The sequence below is a fragment of the Bombina bombina genome, chromosome 3 (genome assembly GCF_027579735.1).
Source record: "Bombina bombina isolate aBomBom1 chromosome 3, aBomBom1.pri, whole genome shotgun sequence".
Lineage (NCBI taxonomy): Eukaryota > Metazoa > Chordata > Amphibia > Anura > Bombinatoridae > Bombina > Bombina bombina.
In genome coordinates this window covers 560,455,409-560,480,250 of record NC_069501.1, presented here as the reverse complement: position 1 = coordinate 560,480,250, position 24,842 = coordinate 560,455,409, and the positions used below count along the sequence as shown (strand labels likewise).

Below are 24,842 nucleotides of genomic sequence, written 5' to 3'. Positions count from 1 at the left end.
CCAATATAGCCACCTTTCTTTGCAAGGACACTGAAAAGCCTGCCATCCATGGATTCTGTCAGTGTTTTGATCTGTTCACCATCAACATTGCGTGCAGCAGCAACCACAGCCTCCCAGACACTGTTCAGAGAGGTGTACTGTTTTCCCTCCTTGTAAATCTCACATTTGATGATGGACCACAGGTTCTCAATGGGGTTCAGATCAGGTGAACAAGGAGGCCATGTCATTAGATTTTCTTATTTTATACCCTTTCTTGCCAGCCACGCTGTGGAGTACTTGGACGCGTGTGATGGAGCATTGTCCTGCATGAAAATCATGTTTTTCTTGAAGGATGCAGACTTCTTCCTGTACCACTGCTTGAAAAAGGTGTCTTCCAGAAACTGGCAGTAGGACTGGGAGTTGAGCTTGACTCCATCCTCAACCCGAAAAGGCCCCACAAGCTCATCTTTGATGATACCAGCCCAAACCAGTACTCCGCCTCCACCTTGCTGGCGTCTGAGTCGGACTGGAGCTCTCTGCCCTTTACCAATCCAGCCACGGGCCCATCCATCTGGCCCATCAAGACTCACTCTCATTTCATCAGTCCATAAAACCTTAGAAAAATCAGTCTTGAGATATTTCTTGGCCCAGTCTTGACGTTTCAGCTTGTGTGTCTTGTTCAGTGGTGGTCGTCTTTCAGCCTTTCTTACCTTGGCCATGTCTCTGAGTATTGCACACCTTGTGCTTTTGGGCACTCCAGTGATGTTGCAGCTCTGAAATATGGCAAAACTGGTGGCAAGTGGCATCTTGGCAGCTGCACGCTTGACTTTTCTCAGTTCATGGGCAGTTATTTTGCGCCTTGGTTTTTCCACACGCTTCTTGCGACCCTGTTGACTATTTTGAATGAAACTCTTGATTGTTCGATGATCACGCTTCAGAAGCTTTGCAATTTTAAGAGTGCTGCATCCCTCTGCAAGATATCTCACTATTTTTGACTTTTCTGAGCCTGTCAATTCCTTCTTTTGACCCATTTTGCCAAAGGAAAGGAAGTTGCCTAATAATTATGCACACCTGATATAGGGTGTTGATGTCATTAGACCACACCCCTTCTCATTACAGAGATGTACATCACCTAATATGCTTAATTGGTAGTAGGCTTTCGAGCCTATACAGCTTGGAGTAAGACAACATGCATAAAGAGGATGATGTGGTCAAAATTCTCATTTGCCTAATAATTCTGCACTCCCTGTATTTATTTATATTATATTTTTTCCTTGTACCAACAGTGTAATTGGAAATCAAGCACCCAAGTGCTATTTAGTTGTCATTAGTGGCGTATAAGGTGATATTGTTTAAATTGTTTATAATCATTAACTATTGGTCCTAGATTTTAAACACATAGGACAATATTTAGATGACCGGTCATATGTGAGGAAGATTTTTTTAATATTATAATTTTTTTCTTGACACATGTATAGTACTTTTTATGATATTTATTTTTAATAAATAGCCCATTTCTTTTTACACCAATCGTTTGTCTCTGTAGCTAGACCTACATTAACAACTATCCCTTAGCTGTTAGCGCACGTATACACATCGTTTTTTGTATATTTCGGTCTTAAATTTTTTTCGGTTTTATGGGAGCAGATTAGTATATGTGCAGGGGTAAGATTTGCACATCACTTTACATTCCCTTTATTTCTCTAAATTACATGGGGTGCAGGGTGAGGCTCTGATTGGCTGAAAGAGCTGCCAGTCAAATAAGACTAAGAGAAAAACTTTCAGAGAGGCTGCATTGAATCAGGTAATGGAGCCTGACAAAAATGCACATTTTTAAAAGTAGAATTTACTTTAGAAAAAAAATAAGCCTATCAATATGCAGGTTATGAGAAGACTTTTCAGATAATGCGAAGTTATGGAGGCAAATTTACCATCAATTTAATATGTGGCATGGGTTAGAGCTTAGAGATTTTTTTGCTACCTTCAAAGTAGTAGATTTTTTATTTTTTTTTAGGTTATTAGTGAATCCACAAAAGAAAAAATAGTAGAAACTGCATCAGTAGGCCGACATAATGACAGATTTCTGAACCAGATTAAAAAAAAAAAAAAATTATACTGAAACTGTAAATGATGTCAGTCTGAAGCTTACATATTTTTTTGGAAATAATTTTAAATATTGTGTTTCTTTAAAATTTTGTTTTGTCACAAAGCAAAAACAGATTCCACAGCGCTATAAACATAGGCGGTATACAAGATAGCAATTATAGGGATCATATGGGTAGAGGGCCCTGCCTAGAGTCGCACTGTTGTAGTCAGCTCTTGTGAAGGTGATCTGCAAGCAGTTGGACTCTTAGCTTACATTCTAAAAGGGTTCATGGCAGATAGCAATGGAGGAGAGGAACTGGGATTAGGAAAGGTTAGTGTAGGTTGTATGAATCCCTGAACAGAAGAGTCTTTAGGGAGTGCTTGAAGCTTTCAAAACTAGGGAAGAGTCTTATGGAGCGAGGCAGGGAGTTCCACAAGATGGGAGCCAGTCTGGTGAAGTCCTGTAAACGGGAATATGAGGTGGTAACGAGAGGAGGAGAGTAGGAGGTTGTGAGCAGAGCTAAAGGGACGAGAGGGAGAGTATCTGGAGACAAGGTCGGAGATATAGAGGGGAGCAGTGCAGATGAGGGCTTTGTATGTCAGAATCAAAATTTTGTGTTTAATCCTGGAGGTAAGAGGAAGCCAGTGAAGGGATAGGCAGAGAGGTGCAGCAGATGAAGAGCGACGTGTAAGGAAGATGAGCCTGACAGATGCATTCATTATGGATTGTAAAGGAACTAGACGACAGCTATGGAGACCAGAGAGTACGGAGTTGCAGTAGTCAAGGCTGGAAAGGATGAGAGAGTGGATTAAAATCTTAGTTGTGTCTTGTTTAAGGAAATGTCTAATTTTAGAGATGTTTTTAAGGTGAAAGTGGCAGGATTTAGCCAAAGCCTGAATGGGAGGAGTGAAAGAAAGATCCGAGTCGAGTCAAGTGTGACCCCAAGACATTGGGCATGCGGGGTAGGGGTAACGGAGTTGTCAACAGTTATAGATAGATGGGGGGTGGAGATTTTAGAAGGGGGAAAAAATAAGGAGATCAGTTTTGTAGAGATTTATCTTAACCCCTAGACGACCAACGTCGTATCCTGGCCTGTACGACATTGGTTGTTATGCCCTTAAGAACCAGCTATGTACCCTGTGCGTCGCTGCAGTCCTAGAATTCTCTCTGCCGCAATCTCACTCAAAATAGCGAGATTGCGCCATTTCTGCATGCCCCACGAGTGGGGCACTGCAGAAATTGAATTGCAGAGTTGTGGCCCTCTCTGCATCGGCAGCGATGGTGCCGATCGTTGGTGGGTGAGAGCAAGGAGGCGGGGGCGGGTCTCGGGAGCGCGTGCATGCGCACGGCCATTATACACAAGGAAAGGAGGGGAAGGGGAAACATTTTTGGAAAGGGATCCGGGAGGGGGAGGGGGTAGGGTATTGAGGGGGGAAGCTACACTACAGAAAAATAGGATTATATGGACAACTGGGTACTGAGACTTTCTGCCAGTACTCAAGATGGCAGGGACAATTGTGGGGTGGTGGAGGAATAACAGGGGGTGGGATGTATCAGGTGGGAGGCTGATCTCTACTCTAAAGCTAACATTAACCCTACAAGCTACCTAATTAACCCCATTCACTGCTGGGCATAATACACGTGTGGTGCGCAGCGGCATTTAGCAGCCTTCTAATTACCAAAAAGCAACACCAAAGCCATATATGTCTGCTATTTCTGAACAAAGGGGATACAAGAGAAGCAATTACAACCATTTGTGCCATCATTGCACAAGCTGTTTGTAAATAATTTCAATGAGAAACCTAAAGTTTGTGAAAAATTTAACAATTTTTTTTTTTATTTGATCGCATTTGGTGATGAAATGGTGGCATAAAATATACCAAATGGGCCTAGAGCAATACTTTGGGTTGTCTACTAAACAAAAATATATACATGTCAAGGGATATTCAGGGATTCCTGACAGATATCAGCGTTACAATGTAACTATCGTTAATTTTGGGGGGGGAAAATGGTTTGGAAATAGCAGTGCTACTTGTACTTATTGCCCTATAACTTGCAAAAAAAAGCAAAGAACAGGTAAACATTGGGTATTTCAAAACTCAGGACAAAATTTAGAAACTATTTAGCATGGGTGTTTTTTGGTGGTTGTAGATGTGTAACAGATTTTTGGGGTTTTAAGTTAGAAAAAGTGTTTTTCTTTTTCATTTTTCATCATATTTTATAATTTTTTTTATAGTAAATTATAAGATATGATGAAAACAATGGTATCTTAAGAAAGTCCATTTAATGGCGGGAAAAACGGTATACAATATGTGTGGGTACAGTAATTGAGTAAGAGGAAAATGACAGTTAAACACAAACACTGCAGAAATGTAAAAAATAGCCCTGGTCCTTAAGGGTAAGAAATTGAAAAATGGTCTGGTCCTTAAGGGGTTAAGGTAGTGAGAGGACATCCATGAAGAGATATGAGAAAGACAGCGACATGGGTTAAGAAGGAAGGAGATAGGTCTGGAGCAGAGATGTAGATTCAGTGTCGTTTGCATACAAATGATATTGAAACCCATGGGACTTTATTAGGGAACCTAGTGATGACGTATAGATTGAGAAGGGGACCGAGCACAGAGCCTTGCAGTACCCCAACAGAAAGTGATAACGGGGCAGAGGAAGCCCCAGAGAAGGCTACACTAAAGGTACAGTAATGCAGTGCTGCTGCTTCAACAAAAGGATACCAAGAGAATGAAGCAATGTATAAAAGTAGTAAATTGGAAGGTTCTTTAAAATATTTATTTTTTTGGGTATCATGTACCTTTAACATCTCAATGCATTTTTGCTATCAATTTGTTTTTTATATTTATGACTTTATTTATTTATTGCATAAAAAGAGCTTTCAATAGATACCACAACAAAAAAAACAAAAAAACATAAAGATATCATATGCTGTAGCTTTTTCTAGCTGTAGAAAAAAAGAAAAAAAAAACTCAGTTTCTTTATTGGCATCACCTGATTAAGCTAAAACCAAACGTGTGTATAGTTTTATTGTTTTAAGGACCTAGGGCAAGATTAGATATGCGGCGCAGGCTTCAGCGTAACTGCTGAAACCCGCGTCGCCCGCAATTTCCCCTCGCATATCGGGGAATCACATAAACCCCACCGGCAGTTCATCGCCTGTCTTCAGTTCCGCGGTCATCTACCCTCTGGATTGGTCCTGGATGAAGATGGAAGATGTCGCCGGTTCCAAGAAGACTTCACCACTGCCTGGAAGAGGACCTTCTCTGCCAGACTTCAGGAACGGCGAGTACCTATTTGGGGCTTAGAGTTAGGATTTTTTTTTTTTTCTTTTTATTATTTTTTTTTTTTAGATTAGGTATTTAATGGGCACTTGTAAAAAGAGCTGAATGCCCTTTTAAGGGCAATGCCCTACAAAAAGCCCTTTTAAGGGCTATTGGTAGTTTAGTATTAGATTAGGGGGTGTTTTTATTTTGGGGGGGCTTTTTTATTTTCATAGAGATTAGGTTTAATTTTTTTATTTTTGATAATTTGGTTTATTTTCTGTAATGTTAGATTTTTTTATTTTTTGTAAATATAGATTATTTTAATTTAATTTTAGGATTTTTTTTTTTTTTTTTTTTGTAATTTAGTATTTTATTATTTTATGTAATTTGGGGTTAATTTAAGGGGTGTTAGGTTTATTGCGATGTGGAGGTTTGGCAGTTTAGGGGTTAATAGATTAAATTGCGATGTGGGTGAATGGTGGATTAGGGGTTAATAGTTTTATTAGTTGTTGCGGTGGGGGTTGGCGGTTTACAGGTAGATAGATATTGCGCATGCGTTAGTTAATATTTTCAGCCGGCTACGGGACTCACATTTTCAGCGCAAGGCTTGCTGCGCCTTCCTGCCCCTTCCTATGTGTGGCAAGGTGAAAATGGAGTCAAATTTCTAATTTTTTTCCGCGTAGATCCTTGTGCTGAATATGTACCGATTTACAATGCGATTCTATGTTAACTTATGGTAATAAAAATTGCGGGCAAAATATACGCTCCACGTTTATATGCGGCGTTGTATATGCGATACCAAAACAACGTAAAAACCGGGGCCGCATATGTAATATTGCACCTTATCTGCAGCAATGTCTAAAATGTCTTATTTGGTATAACAGAACTGCACAAAACTACATTTTTTTTAAAAAAAGTAGTCAACCCAAGGTATTGCTCTAGGCCCATTTTGGTATATTTGGCACTCAAATGTGAGTATATAAAAACCATTGTTAAATGTATTTTAATTATTTAATTTATTATTTTTTTTAATATAAACGTTCTCACTGAAATAAATTGCACACAACTACTACAGTCAAAAGACAAAATGGTTGTAAAAACTTATAGTGGGTCCCCTTTATCCAATAATAGCAGACATGCATGGCTTTGTCATTTTTTGGTAATAAAAAAGGCTCCTAACGCAGCTGTGCTCCACACTTCTGAAAATTCTCAGCAGTGAAGGGGTTAAACGATCAGCTGTTAAGGAAAATATTTGCTGTAGTGTAGGGATTACCCTCCCACCTCTCACATCCTGATCCCTCCCAAACAACTCTCTTTCCCCCCACCCCCCTCCACAATGGTAACCACCATCTTAGGAAAGGTTAGCAAGGGTGCAGTTTAGGGCCTTAAAAATGTTTTAAAAAATATTCTGTTGTGTAGGTAGGGTTGCCACCTCAGCCATGTTTTCCTGGACACTTATGAGTTACACATGCTGCAGGGTGTGCAGAGGGGAACATTAATTGCACCCCTGGATAGCACGCAGATCGTGATCGTGGACAGCACTATTCATGTTCCTCCATACATACACTGCAGCATGTGCAACTTATAAGTGTACAGGAAAACATGGCTGAGGTGGCAACCCTAAGGGCTAGATTTATTAAAGCTGAGGCGGACAGGGGCGCGTATACGCGCCCCTGTACAATTCAGCTCGCCTGTGGCGGGGCGAAATTACCCGCAGGTATTCGCCATTGCACACAAGCGCAATCCCGCCCGTGCACAGCCAATCAAGCGCGGGCAGGAGCTGTCAATCTCCTCGGTCTGACTAGACCGAGGAGATTGAATTTCGCCACCTTAGAGGTGGCGAAGAGGTTAGGGAATCGGCGGTCTGGTGACCGCTGCTTGATAAATTACGGCGAGCAAGTTCATATGAGAACTTGCAGCCGTAGGGCTTTATTAAATCTAGCCCTAAGTGTAAGGATCCCTTCTCACCCTCCCACCTCACTGATTCCCCAAAACAGTGTTCTAACCTCACTCTTCTCTCTGTTCCCTGGGATCTTTGTTACTAGCCTCTTGTCACTGTCTCTAACGATTGTCTGGCAATCTGGCTTCATATGGAGGACAAGCAACGTTTATGTGCTGGACATAGGTATAGGGGGTTTCCATATTGCCACTTTAAGGGAGGACATTTATTAAAAATACATATGAAAACTTGGCTTTTACTATTGAAAAGTAAAGAAAACCATATACAGGATAGAATATATATATATATATATATATATATATATATATATATATATATATATATATATATATATATATGTGTGTGTGTGCAAAAGCTTTATTGGAAACAAATCACTGTTACTTATAACTACATGACAAAATTACAAAAACATTAACATGTTACAACAAGTACTAAACACACTGTATCAGAATAAAATTGTGGATTTCCAAAAATATACATAAAAGGAATGGATCCCATGCAGGGTAGGAGAATGGTCAAAAATGGGCTGGCTCCTAAACTTACATTCTTGCTTTTTCAAATAAAGATACCAAGAGAATGAAGAACAATTGATAATAGGAGTAAATTAGAAAGTTGCTTAAAATTGCATGCTCTATCTGAATAATCATAGTTTAATTTTGACTAGATTATCCCTTTAACTATGCTGCCGTTATAAGATTTCACCTCGGACCTCCATACGCTCCCGCTCCTATGGTACTATATTTTTTGTGTAGCAGACAAGCATAGTTGAACGCAGTCAGGAAGCCAGAAGTTGTTCCTAAAAACAGCGTGTTGCTCTGTAACAGGAAATGCCTACAAATGCTTCACCCAATAGAGCTGTTTAAAGAAATGGTTGAATACTGTTCCATTATAAGAACCCAACATATGTATTTTTCATATGTGTCACCTCTTAAAGCGGCAATATGGCAACCCTACATAGGTACCACCACTTCAACACAGTACACTAGGCAAAGTACTGTGTGGTGTAGTACCTACATCAAAAAGGTATAAGGGGTTAAACACTTCTTGCTTTTTGTGCAACATTGTGAGTAGTAACATTGTGTTGTGTGCATTTTTGCAATCTAATAAATATATATTTATACAGCATAATGTAAAACAGTGTTCTCCACAGAAAATGTTGCCAGCAGTGGCATTTTGAAGTAGCCAGGTGGGGGAAATGCAATATTTTCTAATATTATATCATTTTCAGCTATCCAAAAGCACCAACAGGTTCTGCAGCGCTATGAACATAGGTGGTATATAAAAAACAATTACAGACATCGAAAGGGTAGAGGGTCCTGCCGAGAGTTGCACTGTTGTAGTCGGCTCTTATGAAGGTGAACTACTAACAGCTGGGCTTATAGGCTTACATGCTATGGGGCTTAAGGGGATAATAGTGGAGATAGGAAGGTTAGTGTAGGTTGTATGTGTCCCTGAATAGTAGAGAGAAGCATTTGAAGCTTTTAAAACTAGAGGAGAGTCTTGTGGAGCGAGGCAAAGAGTTCCATAAGATGGGAGCCAGTCTGGAAAAATCCTGTAAACAGAATGTGAGGCGGTAACAAGAGAGGAGGAGAGTAGGAGATCATGAACGGAGTGAAGCAAAGGGGACGGGAGGGAGAGTATCTGGAGACAAGGTCTGAGATGTAGGGGGGAGCAATGCAGTTGAGGGCTTTGTGTGTCAGAGTAAGGATTTTGTGTTTGATCCTAGAGGCAAGAGGACGCCAACAGAAAAAGGTATTGGTGCAGAGGTTGCCCTAGAGAAGGCTACACTAAAATTTAACATTTTTAATACTGGCTAATTTTAGCCGGTGGTCACTAAAATCAGCCAGGTGGTGCATCCACTAAAAAGGTCCTGGTGAGAACATTGTAATGAAGGTCAAAAATAATACAGTTACTGAGAGTAGAACACTTTTTTCCCTTTTTTTTTTTTTTTTTTTTGGATGCTTCTACTTAAAAGCTGAGCTGAAAGAGACCATGTATTTTAATTAACAAATGCATAATAAAAAGACAATGCAATATCACTTAGTCTGAACTTCAAATGAGCAGTAGATTTTTTGTCTGACAAAGTTATATTTATTTCCACTACTCCAGTATCATTCGACAGCCATCGGCCAATCACAAATGCATGTACGTATATTCTGTGGATTCTTGCACATGCTCAATAGGAGCTGGTGACTCAAAAAGTGTAAAAATAAAAAGTCTGTGCACATTTTGTTAATGGAAGTAAATCAGAAAGTTGTTTAAAATTGCATACTCTACATGCCCTAGAGTTTCCGGAGGAGGAGCACAGGTGTTTGGTCAGGTGACGCACCTGCTCTGATCTCTCTTTCTCCTACAAGCTACTGGCAAGGATCTGCGCCTAAACCCTTAGACCCTGGGTGGCTTGTATAGCCGAAAAACATCACTACTGGAAACCTATAGTGCCACAACATTGCACTAAGGCTGCGTGTTGCAGCATCTGAAAAGGATTCAACTCTGTATCAAAACATCTATACAACACTTTATTCACTAATCCTTAGCTCCTTCCAAGGAGGAGGAAAAAGAATTGGAGAAACCTGGAGAGTAATTCCCATACTAATTAGCTCATCCTCCTCCCTCTCTCGGCTGCGGTGAGAGGGAGGTTCAACATTACCTGAGCCATAGCAGCTCCAACAACTGAACTCAAGGAGACAAGGTCCGTCAGGTGCCGGCAGGCTTCAGTGCCTCAAAAAACATCTCTTTCATTCAAGTGCCCCAGAGTGGATCGTATCAATGGAGAGGTAATCTGTTCCTACAGCTATACTGGACACTAACTTGGCCCATTACCTGATTTCCCTGCTTGGCTTATCATCCGGACAAAGAGCTGGGACCGCCCTGTGTAGCGGCATCTGTATTCTCCAGTAAAAGTAATCTGGCAGCCTCTGGGAAGTCCCCGGGAGATACACTTCTCGTCCTTGCTGTACCCCCCCCCCCCCGATGTTGCGTGAGGGGTAAGGACTGTTACTCCTATTACCTGTCTCTTTCGGCTGCTCTAGTATCCTGCTACGGAGCTGGAAACACTGTGGGCATCACTGGCGGTGCAGCGGTTTCTGTTCTACCCAGGAAGCATAACAAGGGAGCATTGGTGAAGTCCCCAGGAGATCCATCTCTCTTTTGTTGCTGTACCCTCCTACTGATGTTGTGTGAGGGGTAAGGCTTGATCTCGTTCCCTGGGGTGTCTCCTTAGCCCCCGGGCTGCTTCTAGTAAATCGCTTCTAAACAGGGTTTGCTCCTAGACGAACCAGTGCACCTGGTATTTCTGCTCCTCTGCCTAGCGCTCCCCCTTCCACTGGTGCTGCGCAAGGGGGGGTCGCTCTTGACGGAGGCTTCTCAAACTGCAATCAGCAATGGTTGACATAAGGACTGGTAACGTAGTATGGTGGATAGACACATTTTCTCCTCTTCCAGTCCTAAACGACTCTAGCTACTGCAGGGTTATCACTTAATAACTTGTTTTCTCAGATCGACTTTCTTACTGAATACTTTGTAACTGAGGTATAGGGACCCCAGTTATACACTGTTGCACTTGTGTTCCCAAAGCTTGGTATAACCGGTAAAATTGGTGTCTTTTCTCAGATTACGACTCACTGCCATAGGCTTACCTTATCTAGATTTATCATATAAAAGGTACCAATACCATTTACTTACTATGTTATTTTAAACTCTAAGCATGTTTTCTTAGTGGTTTTAGTATACTTTACTAGAGGCTATAGGAATTCAGAGTTTGCTACACAACTGGTATTTCCTCTTCTGCAGGTTAGCTCAACATAATTAAAATAGGTATGAACGGGACTGTGGGATAACACCTTCCCAGATATAGTCTCTGTGCAAACCGGTATCAGATTGTTACAATACATAAAACTCCCCTAGAACAGGTGTTGGGGCTATAGAGTTGGTAAGCTCAGAGTGTATCAATAGATGAGCCGAAACTATTAAACTCTCTGTCCCATTCAATTTAGTTTTATTTAGCTTCATCTAGGTCAGAATATAATAAGATACAAAGGGCCCCTCAAGGCAATTTGCCCACGTTTCTTTTTTACATTAGTAAAATTTGAATCTGCTCAACACTATAGCCTGGGAATTGCCTGTACTGCTGCTATTGTTCTATTTTTCCAGGGACCTCTTTGTTTGTATCAAAAGTGTGTTTAGGGCTCTGGTTGTGTAGATAATGTGTTTATGTAAAATTTGCTATGCTCACAACAATGTATAAAACCTTCAGGTTTTAGATTTATCTACACTACATATAAGCACTTAACCACTAACTGTTTACTTTCACTAGTTTTCCTTAGCCCAAAGTTTAGCAGTATATGGTATAAAATACTATTTAGTTTCAAAAGGCCCACTTAATTAACTAATTTTTATCTTCTTTCATATTAACAAAAATTGTAATTGGGTTTGATTATACCTTATTCAGGTCCTAAGGACTCCAAAATCTTCTTAAACTCACTTAATCCTATAAATAACTAACAAAAAGAGGGCTAGTGGCGTTATTTATAAAATATTTACTGTTGCTTGGAAAAAAAAAATTTGTTTACTATTTAAATGGCCTCATCCATCATCTGTGAATATGCTCTCGTCTTCAGCATGACTGTTTTTGGTTCACTTAACTCACTTCTTTTTCTTAAAAAAAAAAAAAAACTACTTTACTTCACGGCACTATTTCCCCCTTTTTTTGTGTCCTCTGATGACGGGGTTCTTCCCCCCCCCCAATCACTTTTGGAACTGGTTGTTAGTTCCCTTCCTTTACTATTTCACACCCTCACAAGTATATGGATACATTTCTACACTCACATTCTAAAACTTCACCCTCAGCCATGTCGGTTAGACAAAGGGACAAAAAGCATAAAGCTACCACGGAGGCCCCCGTAGAGGTACAGATGTCTCCACGTGATTCTCTAAGTTTACATGAGCCTAATGATTCACAGTCTTTAGTTCTTAATATCTCTACGGCTCTCACACCTAAGTTTGACTCTCTTAAACTAGAGATCAAGCAAGATATTGCGCAGTTAGCCGCAGAAATTAAACAATTCTCCGAAAGGTTTTCCGAAGTAGAACAAAGATCTTACTCTAGGCCAGAATGCTAAATTAGAAGTTACTTCCTCGGCCCGTCTTAAATTACAGAATAAAGTGGAAGACTTGGAGAATCGCGCAAGGCAAAATAATTTAAGAGTAACTGGGGTCCCTGAGGAAAAGCAGTTCGAAGATCTGAGTAAATTAATTACAAATACACTCCCATGTTTGCTAAAGATTCCTGAGACTCATCCCAAAAAAAACCAATCATAGTTAAACTTTTGAACTACCAAGATAAAATCACTTTTCTACAAGCCTTTCACAAACACCAACCTATATTTCTTGGGGAAACTAAAATTTTATTATTCCAGGACTATGCAGCAGAAACAGCCTTAAAAAGAAGGGAATTAGCCCCAGTATGCACAAAATTCATACAGCAAGGGTTGCGTGCAACTATTTTACATCCTGCTAGACTTAGATTGGTGTTTGACAATACCACATATTTTTTCAATACTGCCTCTGCGGCAGAAACTTTTTTTTATTAAAAACTGTTCTCCTGATTAAATGGTCTGTCAGTTACTAATAGTAAACTATAGATGTTTTCTTTTGTTATTATGCTTGGGTTCTTTCAGCATAGGGTGACAGACGGCTCAGTCGTCTGTTCTGTGCATGTTGTCTCTGTTTGTTTTTTTTGGGGGGGGGTTTCTCTTTTTTTTTGTTCTCCTTCGCTCTCTCTTTCTTCTCTCTTTCTCTCCCATCTCACTATATAGATAATTTCTATAGTCACTGGAGTTAAATGTACCTCCTGGAACATAGGAGGTCTTACATCTCCTATCAAAATGAAAACGATATCTTACCTCAAGAAAATTGGTACTTCTATCGCCTTTTTACAAGAAATCCATTTGAAGACTCAAGAAGTCCTCAAACTTAAATCTTCCTGGGTCAAAGAGGTCTTTTTCCCCCTAGTTTGAGCTGAAAAGGTGGAGTTGCTATTCTTCTGGGTAAAAAATTGAATTATGAGATATTACATAACGAGTCAGATGAAGAGGGGAGATATATAATACTGAAAATTAAAATTGCTAACTCTCTTTATACCCTATGTAATATATATGCTCCGAATGTTTTTAATTAATAATTTTGGGATATTTTGCAGGCTAGGCTCATGGCTTGTGCGGAAGGTTTTCGAATAATGGGTGGCGATTTCAATATGGCTCCTCAGTATCCCATTGACAGATTGAGACAGCATGCTCTTTCTAAAAAGACTAAAAGGGATAATCTCAAGTCAAAACTGTTCTCTAGGATTTTTTCTAATTTAAGAGTAAAGGATATATGGAGGTTACAAAATCTGGACATACGTGATTTTACATGTCTTTCAAAAGCACACAAATCACTGTCACGGATAGACTTATTTTTGATTGATGAAAGACTATGTAAACAAAGTATTGGCTCAAATTTTACCTATTGTGGTCTCTGATCATGCCCCTATCTGCTTTGAGTTTCAGCCGAGTATGCCTTCATCTACGAATAATGGGTTTTTTTCCCCCAAGAATCTTCTCTCTGATCTCAAATTTAAAAATTGGCTGGAAGATCGTGGAATTTGCCTTATTTAACTCTGAAGCCAAGAACCGTCCTGCCCTATTTTGGGAAACTGCCAAAGCAGTACTAAGGGGAGAAATTTTAGCATATACTATTATTATGCGGACTAGGAAATTTAAAAAACATGAGAATGAACTCTTACGTGCGGTCACAAACGCTTATAATTCATATCTAGTGGAAAAGACGCCGCAGAAATGGGCTAAATATATTTCCGCATTAGAGGTGCGAGACTCGTTGTTACTATATAAATCTACTCAAAAGGATATTCGGTTCTCCACAAAAAACTTCATAGATACGGGAATAAGACAGGGAAACTTTTAGCAAAACTTGTTAAGCAGGATTTAGGTTCCCAGCTGATAGACTCCGTAAACATAGAAGGTCAAACACTTAGATCATCACAAGATTTTGTCCAAACTCTTTTTAAATTATTATAATGGTATATATTCAGCTAGATCCTCCAAATCAAGGAGCGCAAAGATTTTTGGAGAAAAATATCCTACCCTTTGCTATCAGCCGCCTCACTTGAGGACCTTGACTCTCCTATTACCGAATTAGAAGTGGTTAATGCAATTAAAAAAGCTTGCCCATAACCAGGCCCGGACACACTGCCTAATGAATTTTATAAAATGTTATCTTCTGCTATAACGCTATAATTTATATATATATATAAATATATATATATAGGAAAAAGACCCAACATTGACGGAATCCTATAGACCTATCGCTCTCATGAATACAGACTATAAACTACTAGCTACAATCCTGGCTCAACGGCTTCAATCTCTTCTTCCTTCTATTATCAACTCAGATCAGGATGGTTTTATGAAGAACAGGAATTCTGCGGCTAAAATAAGGGAACTTCTGCTTACTTTAGATTACTTATCGAATACCGTGGCTCCCGGTCAAACAGGGAAAGGGATTACCGTAGACCTGTCGATCTTAGCTATAGATACCGAAAAGGCCTTCGATTCAGTCCATCATGACCATCTCTTATTTTCTTTAGAACAGTTCGGACTGAAAGGTAGCTTTACCAAGTTTATTTAAAAGTTATATCATACGGCTTCCACGAGGATGATAGTCAATGGACAGCTGTCTTCAGAAATAATTTTGAATAGGGGAACCAGGTAAGGGTGTCCCCTTTCTCCGCTTCTTTTTTTTATTGCTATTGAACCTCTTGCCATATTAATCAGACAGCAACTTGAGGGAATTGAAATTGGCAGCAAGGAATTAAAGATAGCACTTTACGCGGATGATATCCTTATATATTTGACTAATACACGTACGAATATACCTATACAACAGTTTGGGTCTTTTTCGGGGTACAAGGTGAATATAACTAAATCCGAACTCCTTTGGATTAGGCAGACAGGCAATTCTTGTACAAATGTACCTTTCTCTATAGCGCATGACTCTTTCAAGTACTTAGGTATAAATGTATCTAGTAATCCTCATTTTTGGTACTCCCTCAATCTTACTCCAGTTTTAAATAAAATTAAAGATACTCTTAAAAATTGGCAGAACTTACCTCTTTCTCTATCTGGGCGTATAGCAGCGTACAAGATGATTCTCCTACCTAAAATTCTTTACGTTCTTCAGAATATTCCTCTGTTTTTAAAAAAGAAGGATTTAATTCTTTTCAATTCTCAACTCCGATTTTTCTTATGGCAAAGTAGGAGGCCCAGAATTTCACTTGTAAAACTTTCCCTGCTCTACTTGACCTTAGGGCATATAACTATGTTTTTCTAGCACGCATAGTGTCTGACTGGTTATTTCTACGTAACTATGTCACAAATAATGATCTTGAAAATAGTATAATGAACCCTCTTTCTCCTGTGGCGCTTATTCATTCGGATACCACTTCTATTCCATCTCAAATAAAAAAAAAACAGATCTCTACACAATGTAATTTTAGCTTGGAAAAAGATCTGCAATATGTTAGGCATAGAACATTGTGTATCGAGATATATCCCATTCTTGGGGAACCCTCAATTTCAAGCAGGAATACCATCAACATTCTTTTTAAAATGGAAAGTTGAAGGGTTTTCCAATGTACTTCAGATACTAGATATAGAGAAAAGTTGTGTTAAATCATTTGACGCTCTTAGAATGGAATTTAATCTCTTGCATAGAATTTTTTTTTGCGTATCTTCAGGCTAGACACTATGCTTTGAAACTCGGGAATGATTATGGTTGGAATTGGTCTCTAGGGCATATAGAGAACTGGCTTACTTTGGCTAAGAATGGACTCATGCCAATTACTCCTTGCTACACAATATTGGTTTCTGATAGAGGTACAGTTAATCTTGACAAAATTTCCATTAAATGGCCTACATTGTTAACTCAAGAATTGGATCCTAAATTACCCCATTTTTCGATCCAAGAGGCTGCTCGAGTGACTCTTCTACATGGAGGGAGTCACACTTGAAGCTACTATGACGTATTTTACCCCAGAAAAGGGAACGAAATGTGGAAACACTAACTTTAGCACTTTCCCTAAATGCTCATTCCTGTCTGCGAACCTTCTGCACATGATATGGACCTGCCCAAAAATCAGAAATGTCTGGCTTAAAGTCACATTTTGGCTTTGTAAGATATTGAATGTCTCCTCTTTAAATTTGTCAGCAACGAACATAGTTTTTCTCTGTCTTAACTTAGAAGATAAGCGGTTTAATACCAAAATTATTAAAATAGCCATACTGGCCGTTCGATATCTAATTTTTAAAAAATGGAAAATGTGAACTGTCCCTAGCATTTCGGAAATTAAAAATTGTTTAAAAAAAACAATATTCTTGAACAATTTAATATTACTATTGATAACGATTAAGATATTACTAGGTTTTTTTCTCAAATGGTCAGCGTTTATAAAAGCACTCCTCCCTACCGAAATCGAATGTTTAATATAACCTTTACGAAATTCTGAACTGGTTTTGTTAGGGATTTGGTAAACAGGCCTTCCCTTCCTCCCTTTTGTGGTTTGGTTTTTCTTTTCCCTTTCTCTTTCCGTTTTGTCTTGTTTTGTTTATGTTTTATTATGGTTTTTAGAGTATTGTTTGTGTAAAAGTAAAAAAAAGTATCGACAATGTGCAGTTTAAAAGTGTAAAGATACATGTTTAATTTTTTATTTGATTAGGTAAATGTTATACATGTACATTGTATACTCTCTCACTGTACCCCAGGTGGGGTGTAAACTTATTTTTTCCTGATGTTACTTACACTGTTATCCATATTATGGTTTTCAGAGTATTGTTTGTCTAAAAGTAAAAAAGTATCAACAATGTATAGTTTAAAGTTGTAAAGACACATATTTAAATTTTTAGGTGAATGTTTTATATGTACACTCTGTATCTTCTCACTGCACCCCAGGAAGGGGTTAAATGTATCCTTTCTGATGGTACTCACTTTGTTGGTCACAAATAAAGATAATTAAAAAAAAATTGCATGCTCTATCTGAATCATGAAAGTTGAATTTTCACATGAGTGTCCCTTTAACCTGCAGCATAAGAAGTATAAAGCCAAATCCATTCTCATTTTGCAAAACAGTATACAAGTTTTGCTAAATCATCGAACAGGATATTAGCTATCCCATGATTACAGTAGTTGCAGGAAATACACCACCATTTTTTTAAAGTCACAGGGAAGTGATGCATTTCCATACCTCCCTGTACAGTCTATAAAAGAAAGGAATAAATCATTACTGTGCATGTGGCATTGTGCCAACTCCTTAATGTGGAACAGCATCAGAGGGCAAGACCAATGCCAACTTGTACAGCTAGTTTACAATTATTTACTGCAAATATAAAAATGCCCCTTTTTGTCATTCAACATTTCTAAAGGGACACGAAAGTCAAAATTAAACTTTCATTATTTAGATAGAGAATGTATTTTTAGAACCCTTTAATTAAATTAGCTTCTGTTATCAAATGTACTTGTTCTCTTGGTAGCCATTGATGAAAAGCATATGTAAATATCCTCAGCAGCAGCAATGCACTACTGGGAGCTAGCCGATTGGTAGTTAGTTACACACGTCTTTTTCATTGGCTCGCCAGATGTGTTTAGCTAGGTGCCAGGAGTGCACTGCTGCTCTAGCACTAACAATGTGTTTTATGTCTTTGCAGCAGTTTAATACATAGTTATATACAAGCATTAGTAAAACGCTCTAAATAATATAATAATATAGCTATATAGATATATATTTATTAAAGTATTTTTTGCTTCCTTTAACAAGAAGAACACAAATCAAATAGGGAATATTTAGGCTCTAAAATCTCACTGTCGGCAAAATTATTCTGGGTTGCAACACACTGCAGATCTCCCTGGAATTCAAGGGGAAGAACACACATAGGGGCCTATTAACTATGAAGCGAGCGAACATGATCCGATATAGCGGATCATGTCCACTGCACATAGATAAATGCCGACAGCATACGCTGTCCGCATTTATCATTGCGCCAGCAGTTCTTGTGAACTGCTGGTGCAATGACGCCCTGCTAGCAGGGGGTGTCAATCAACCCGATTGTATTCGATGAAATTGATTTCTGTCCACCATCTCAGAGCAGGCGGACAGGTTATGGAGCAGCGGTCTTTAGACCGCTGCTTCATAACATCTGTATCCGGAGAGCCTGGAAACACGGGGCATCAATCTCCATACAGAGCTTGATAAATATGCCCCATGGTCAACACTCAGATAAGCAATATCACTAGCAGCTACATTCTGGGACAACAATATAATCACCAACAACAGATTCCATCTGTAACATCTAGGGAAAGGGAAAAAAAAAAAAAAAAGCGAGCATAAAATGCCCCTAATCTCTGCATTTCACTTAGTCTCCTTATAAAAGGAAATGTTTTACATATTCTAAAGTTGTATATATTTTTGAGTGCGGTTATGTATCAATGTTACAGCATAACTTCCACGTCCCTTTAAACAATTCCGTGAATAAATGAATATATAAATGCATACAACCTATAAATAATTGTAGATTAGTTCAAAGACAAGAATTGTTTCCTCTAAGGATTTGAAAACTTCAAAAGATCACGATTTTTAAAAGATTATTCAGTTTTGTTTTGGGATTTTATTGTGTGTAAATTCAACACATTATTTGATTATCACCCTTTAGTATACGGATGATCACACATTTAATGCTTGGTGAAAATCTGCCAAACAACTAAACCTACCTTTGTTTTATAGATGTTTGTTTTCACTTTGGAAAGATGTGTGCATAGTGCCACTATAAGTTCTTAAAGGGACATTGAACACAAAAAAAAAAATCATTTATGTCCCTCTAGTTAAGATTGCCGCCATTTTGGAATGTGTGTGTGTGTGTGTCTTATAAAACCTAGGCGCCTGAGGTATATAGTAAATGTGCTCTGGCCCTCTTGGTATGGCATGTACTTCCTGCACAACCATTGGTCACTTCAGTCCAGCTGCCACATGTCTCTACTCTCATTATGTAAGATGAACAAGAAAGAGTATATACGTTTAGTCTTTCCTTATTTTGCTATAAGTCATTAAGAAGTGCACAGGTTCAAATTACACTATTTAAACATTATCTTAGAACTAGAAGTCTAATTACCAGAGGGATGGTTATTTAGGGATTTTTTTGAAAGTGCAAACCTTAAAGTGATACACAGCCGAAATTAAACTTTCATGATTCCGATAAAGCATGCAATTTTAAACAAGTTTCCATTGTACTTCTTTTGACAACATTGCTTTGTTCTCTTGGTTTCCTTTGTTAGAGAGTAAATATAGGTGTGCTCATATCAGATAATGTGTTTAGAACTCTATGACAATGTTTGCAACAGTATATAACACTACTAGACAGAATATTGCAACAAGTTGCAGCCAGACACATGCACACTCCTGAGCTCCTATAAACTTACCTAGATTTACTCTTCAACAAAGGATACCAATAGAACAAAGCACATTTGATAACAGAAGTACATTGGAAAGTTGTTTAAAATGGCATGTATGAATCTTGAAAGTTTAAAATATGACTTTTCTGTCCTTTTAAAAATCAGAAGTAAAATAAACATTCTCCATATCTAGTGCAAGGCTGATGTAGATTAACCCGTTCCAACCCTTAGGACGTTGTAGCCTTTTGCTTCCTGAATGGGATTGCGGGCTGGAGGGCGTGCCTAGCGTCATAGGTCCTCCCCCCAGACACGATCCCATTACTAAAATCAATTAACAACTTATTTGTTTACATTGGAACTTTGTTCTGATGTAGACAAATAAGTCAGGGCGGAAAGGGGTTAATATAAACAATTTTTTACCAACCCAAACTTGTGTTGTAATTTACCTTGAATGTAACAATGAATAAAGCTATGCAATATACAGCCTTTTATTTCCCAGTAACCACAAACATAACAATAATGGTTACATTTACCCTGTGGAAGACAGAAAAAAAAATGCAACCCACTGCCATGTGTAATGCATTACAGAACTAAATATGTAGTATATAAGATATTATGGTGACTTGTGTCACTTAGATTTAAAAGGACATTCCAGCCAAAATTGGAATTCACATGGGTGCATTTCGGTATTGAACAGAAGCATTTTTGTAATATACATGTATTAGTAAAAATGCTTCTAATAAAAGATATAGCGGTTTTGAATGTGTATTTAAGTATGCACCGTGCACCAGCATTTTAAGCACAGCACTTGCTTAGAGACCCTAAGGTGCTTTTATCATCTGGTAACGACTCAATTTGTTATTAGCTGACATGATACAAGCCCCACTGGTGCTCTGAGCAGGTGTAGTATTTAAAAAGCTGGTGCACTGACAATATCTAGCTATGCTTCACATGCACGTGCATAGAAAAATGTTAACACTAAAGCAGTCAGAACTTTGACTAGAAGCATTTTTAGCAATACATATAATATTGCAAGTATGTAATTCATCTATGCGTATTTGTAGTTTGACCGGAATGTCCCTTTAACAGAAGTTGTGCTAGATGTAAATGTTACATTTTATTGAGTCACTGTTGCGTTGTGTCACTTTCAGGAGCATCAACGTAAATCTGAAATAAGATCTATAGATTGCCAGACCCTTAAAGGGACAGTACACCGTAAAATTGTTTTCCCAATTAATGTATTTTCAATGACTTGTTATAACAGCTGCAGAGTATAAAATGTATGAGAATTTGCATTTTCAGGTTTATTTGTGTATATGAAGTAGCTGGTTTTGTGCTTTTAAAGGGACAGTATACACTCATTTTCATATAACTGCATGTAATAGACACTACTATAAAGAATAATATGCACAGATACTGAAATAAAAATTCAGTATAAAACAGTTTAAAAACTTACTTAGAAGCTGTCAGTTTAGCTCTGTTGAAAAGGTAGTTGGAAAGCCCACTGCAAGTGGTAATTAAGACACTCCCCCCCCTCCCCCTTCTTTTGCATATGAAAAGACCCTTTACACAAACAGGAGCAAGCTGGAGTAGGTAGTCGAGCGTATTCACATAAAACTTTGGGGCTTGGTTAGGAGTCTGAAAATCAGAGCAATGTTATTTAAAAATAAGCAAAACTATACATTAATTTAAAAAAAAAAACTTTATGGGCTATATAAATAGATTATCTACAAAACATTTATGCAAAGAAAAAATGAGTGTATAATGTCCCTTTAAACCACAGCCTATTGTAATGGGTTGAGCTACCAGCTAATATCAGATCGCATTATATTATCACTTTTATTCACACAGACTTGCTTCCTTATCTTATATCTGTAAACCAAAGCTTTAATACATAGAAAGAACAATGGAAACTTAACATTTTATTACTTAAACTATCCTGCAACCCACTGAGAGTGTAATTTCTTCTGCTGGCTGTGTTTACATAATATGTCAATAGCGTATACGCCAGTATCAAAACTTAGTATAGGTTGTGATACCACAGGCTAAATCAGCTATTTCATATGCTGAAATGGGGGTAAAGAAGCTACTTGTAAACAATTTATTACACTCCAGCAGGTAAAATGGATCATTGGGATCAATTTAAAGGGGAGAATATTTTTGGGTGAACTGTCCCTTTAAGGCTGCAATTTATTTTTGTATATAAATAATTATAATGTTATTACTCTGTCGATTCCAGTTATATTGAAAACGCAGAATTGTACATGCCGTTTCCTTTACTTGGCCCTTAAAATCACAAAGGCAAAACACAATGTAATCTAGTGCTTAAGGATATCCTAACATGCAAATATTTTTATACCCTTATCAGGGGGGGGGGGGGGGCTAGAGCAGCCCAAAACCCCAAAGGCTAACAAAGTCATTTGTAGGATAACAATCATTTCAATATAGAAATGACAGGGCAGCAGACCACTGGAAACAAACAAAAACTCTTTTATGTAGCCACGGGACTTCCATACTCATTAGGAGCACATGATTTTTGCTCTATGGATTTTAAATTAGAAGCTTTAACTGGGCAATTAACATCCATCAGTATTTCAATGAACAAGGGGTTTACTAGGGAGAGTTGAACTAATGATAGGATTTTTAAATAAGAAATTATATATCTCTCCACTACCAGATAACTTCCTGCTTCATATAATGAATTAGGATTTATATATTGTGATTTGTTTGTGCCATACGGGTGTACGTGTATTAAACTTACATAAGCTGGACCGGAAATATAATAATCATTAATAAAATAAATAAAGTGGATTTTCATCATTTCTAAGGAATAATATTTTCTGAGTAAGAAACCAGATTTTATTTGCCTGGTTTTATTATTTATTTAATTTGTTTACCTTTTTTAAGCTATCAACAAAAGTGTGACGAGTCTAAGGTTCTTTGATTTAACCATACAAATTTAAAAGTAATTAAAAAGTATATATATATATATATATATATATATATATATATATACACACACATATACACACACATATACACATACATATACACACACGTGTGCTCCCCTAGACATATATAAATATGATGTTTCAGTTACCATAAACACCTTCCTCCCAGACATCCACAGGATCATCTTCTATCAACCATAAAGCTATGTATTTATTAACCCCATCTGTCAGTAAACACTAACCCTTATTCCTACATTTCCCCAAAATGATAATCCCTAAGGGTCTAATGATGGGGTGCATGACCTCTTAGTGTGTCCCAATTATAATTAAAAGACAATTAAATACTGTAACATTGCATAATGAACAAATTAATAATATAAATACAATTTGACAATTTCAAATGACTAGCATTTGATACTAGATTTGTGTCGGATGACATCCATAAGCCTATCACAGACTCATATACATATATACTGTGATACTTGATAATGGAATTTAGAGTATGCCATTTTAAAAAGCTTTCCATCTAAATCACAAAAAATAATTTTGACTTTAGAGTCTTAACTTTTCAACCTCACCAGGGCCAGCTCAAGACTTGTGCTGCCTGGATCCAAGAACAAAATATGACACCCCTCAATTATACATTAACTTAATTCTAAACCCAACCACAAATCAGCAGATTAAAGTGATACACAGCTGATCAAAACCATAATTAAATCAAACAACTATTTGCTAGAATATGCTCTCCCTATGTTCAATCACTGTCAAATGTTGTGGTCTCTCCAGGTCCCATTAAAGAACTAGCCCTGACATCCACCCAGGAAATACTCTTCTGTGCTAAGCAGATAAATGACATCACATGCAATATTGCTCATGACATCATGGCCCATCAGTGTAGCTCACCCCAAGTGGAATATGATGAAAGGGTGCAAAGAAGGACCATACAAACCCTCTTTGTACATACCCCCCCCCTATATATATATATATATATATATATATATATATATATATATATATATATATATATATATATATATATATATAAGGCCAAGGTGGCTCAAACAGAAGTGTCAGTGACACATTTGTCTAAGCAGTTTCTCAAAATGTGCTGCTGCCTAAAATTCTAGGCTTACTTAGTTACTGCCATGATATAGTAGTAAAAAAAAAAAGACATATTGCAGTTTTCTTATTTATTTTTTACTGACTCTTGAACACTATCAATGGGCTCGGCTCCCAAGTAAATTAAAAGAGCTGAGTATAATGAATCCACACCCTTTGGCTGCTTAATGAAAAGGTTAGCCAGCAATATCCTACAAGTATATACATTACCCATAAATATTTATCCTGCCTTCAGTGTGTGTGTATTTGATATCCATGCCCCAGCCCCTGATTACACTACATTACTAGAAGAACATATGTATATCACAATAGCTGGATCAGAATCCTATCACTGAAGGGATACTTGTCCCTAAGCAATAAGATCTGCAGTAGAAACCACATCATAGTCACACATAAATATCACCCACATACGATACGTGTCACTCGCTGACTCACTATTGTGTGTGATCCTCTGTACGTTGCCGCTGCAGGTCTGGATGATGCTATTAAAATCCCGGCCAGAGGCCCCGGGTTGTTGCCTGTACCCAGACATATTGCTACTGTCTACTCTCCGTCTCTTCCCCGGCCGGTCACACTCCAACTGCGCAGATGCAAAGCGACGCCCAAGAAGGTGGAGCTCACACTGTAGTGTCACCGAGTACCCACACTATGGAATACGCTGCACACAACTGGGCGTGGCTTGATCGGTGCACTCACCCCATGACAACCGTTGCTAAGCAAAATATGGCTTCTTAGAGGAGGGAAGTACCACAATCCTCAAAGTTTAGATATTAGTGGGACTTCTTGTGAATGGAGAAAAACAGAGGATTTTTAATGTTGGATCGTTATAGCTATTAATCTGGGCTGTGTGTGTCCTTTGGCTGTGCAGCTTGGGTGGTTTTGGAGCTGACTGTGTCCTTAATTGGTGGGGTTACCAGGTGTCCAGTAACAGACTGTCCAACATTCTAGGAGTCTGCCCAGTAAAATCTTCACAAAAATAC

The 24,842-nt window shown here is 38.2% G+C and overlaps 1 protein-coding gene across 1 annotated transcript in view; it reads right to left on the bottom strand.

Moving 5' to 3' along the window:
- The window catches only part of STX12 (syntaxin 12), a 78,930-nt gene extending 54,478 nt beyond the window's left edge, over positions 1 to 24,452 (bottom strand). Inside the window, exon 1 of the mRNA XM_053707092.1 lies at positions 24,298 to 24,452. Within this exon, the coding sequence (XP_053563067.1) occupies positions 24,298 to 24,394 (97 nt within the window). The 5' untranslated portion in view covers positions 24,395 to 24,452. The remainder of the gene's footprint in view (positions 1 to 24,297) is intronic.
- Between the last annotated feature and the right edge of the window lie 390 nt (positions 24,453 to 24,842).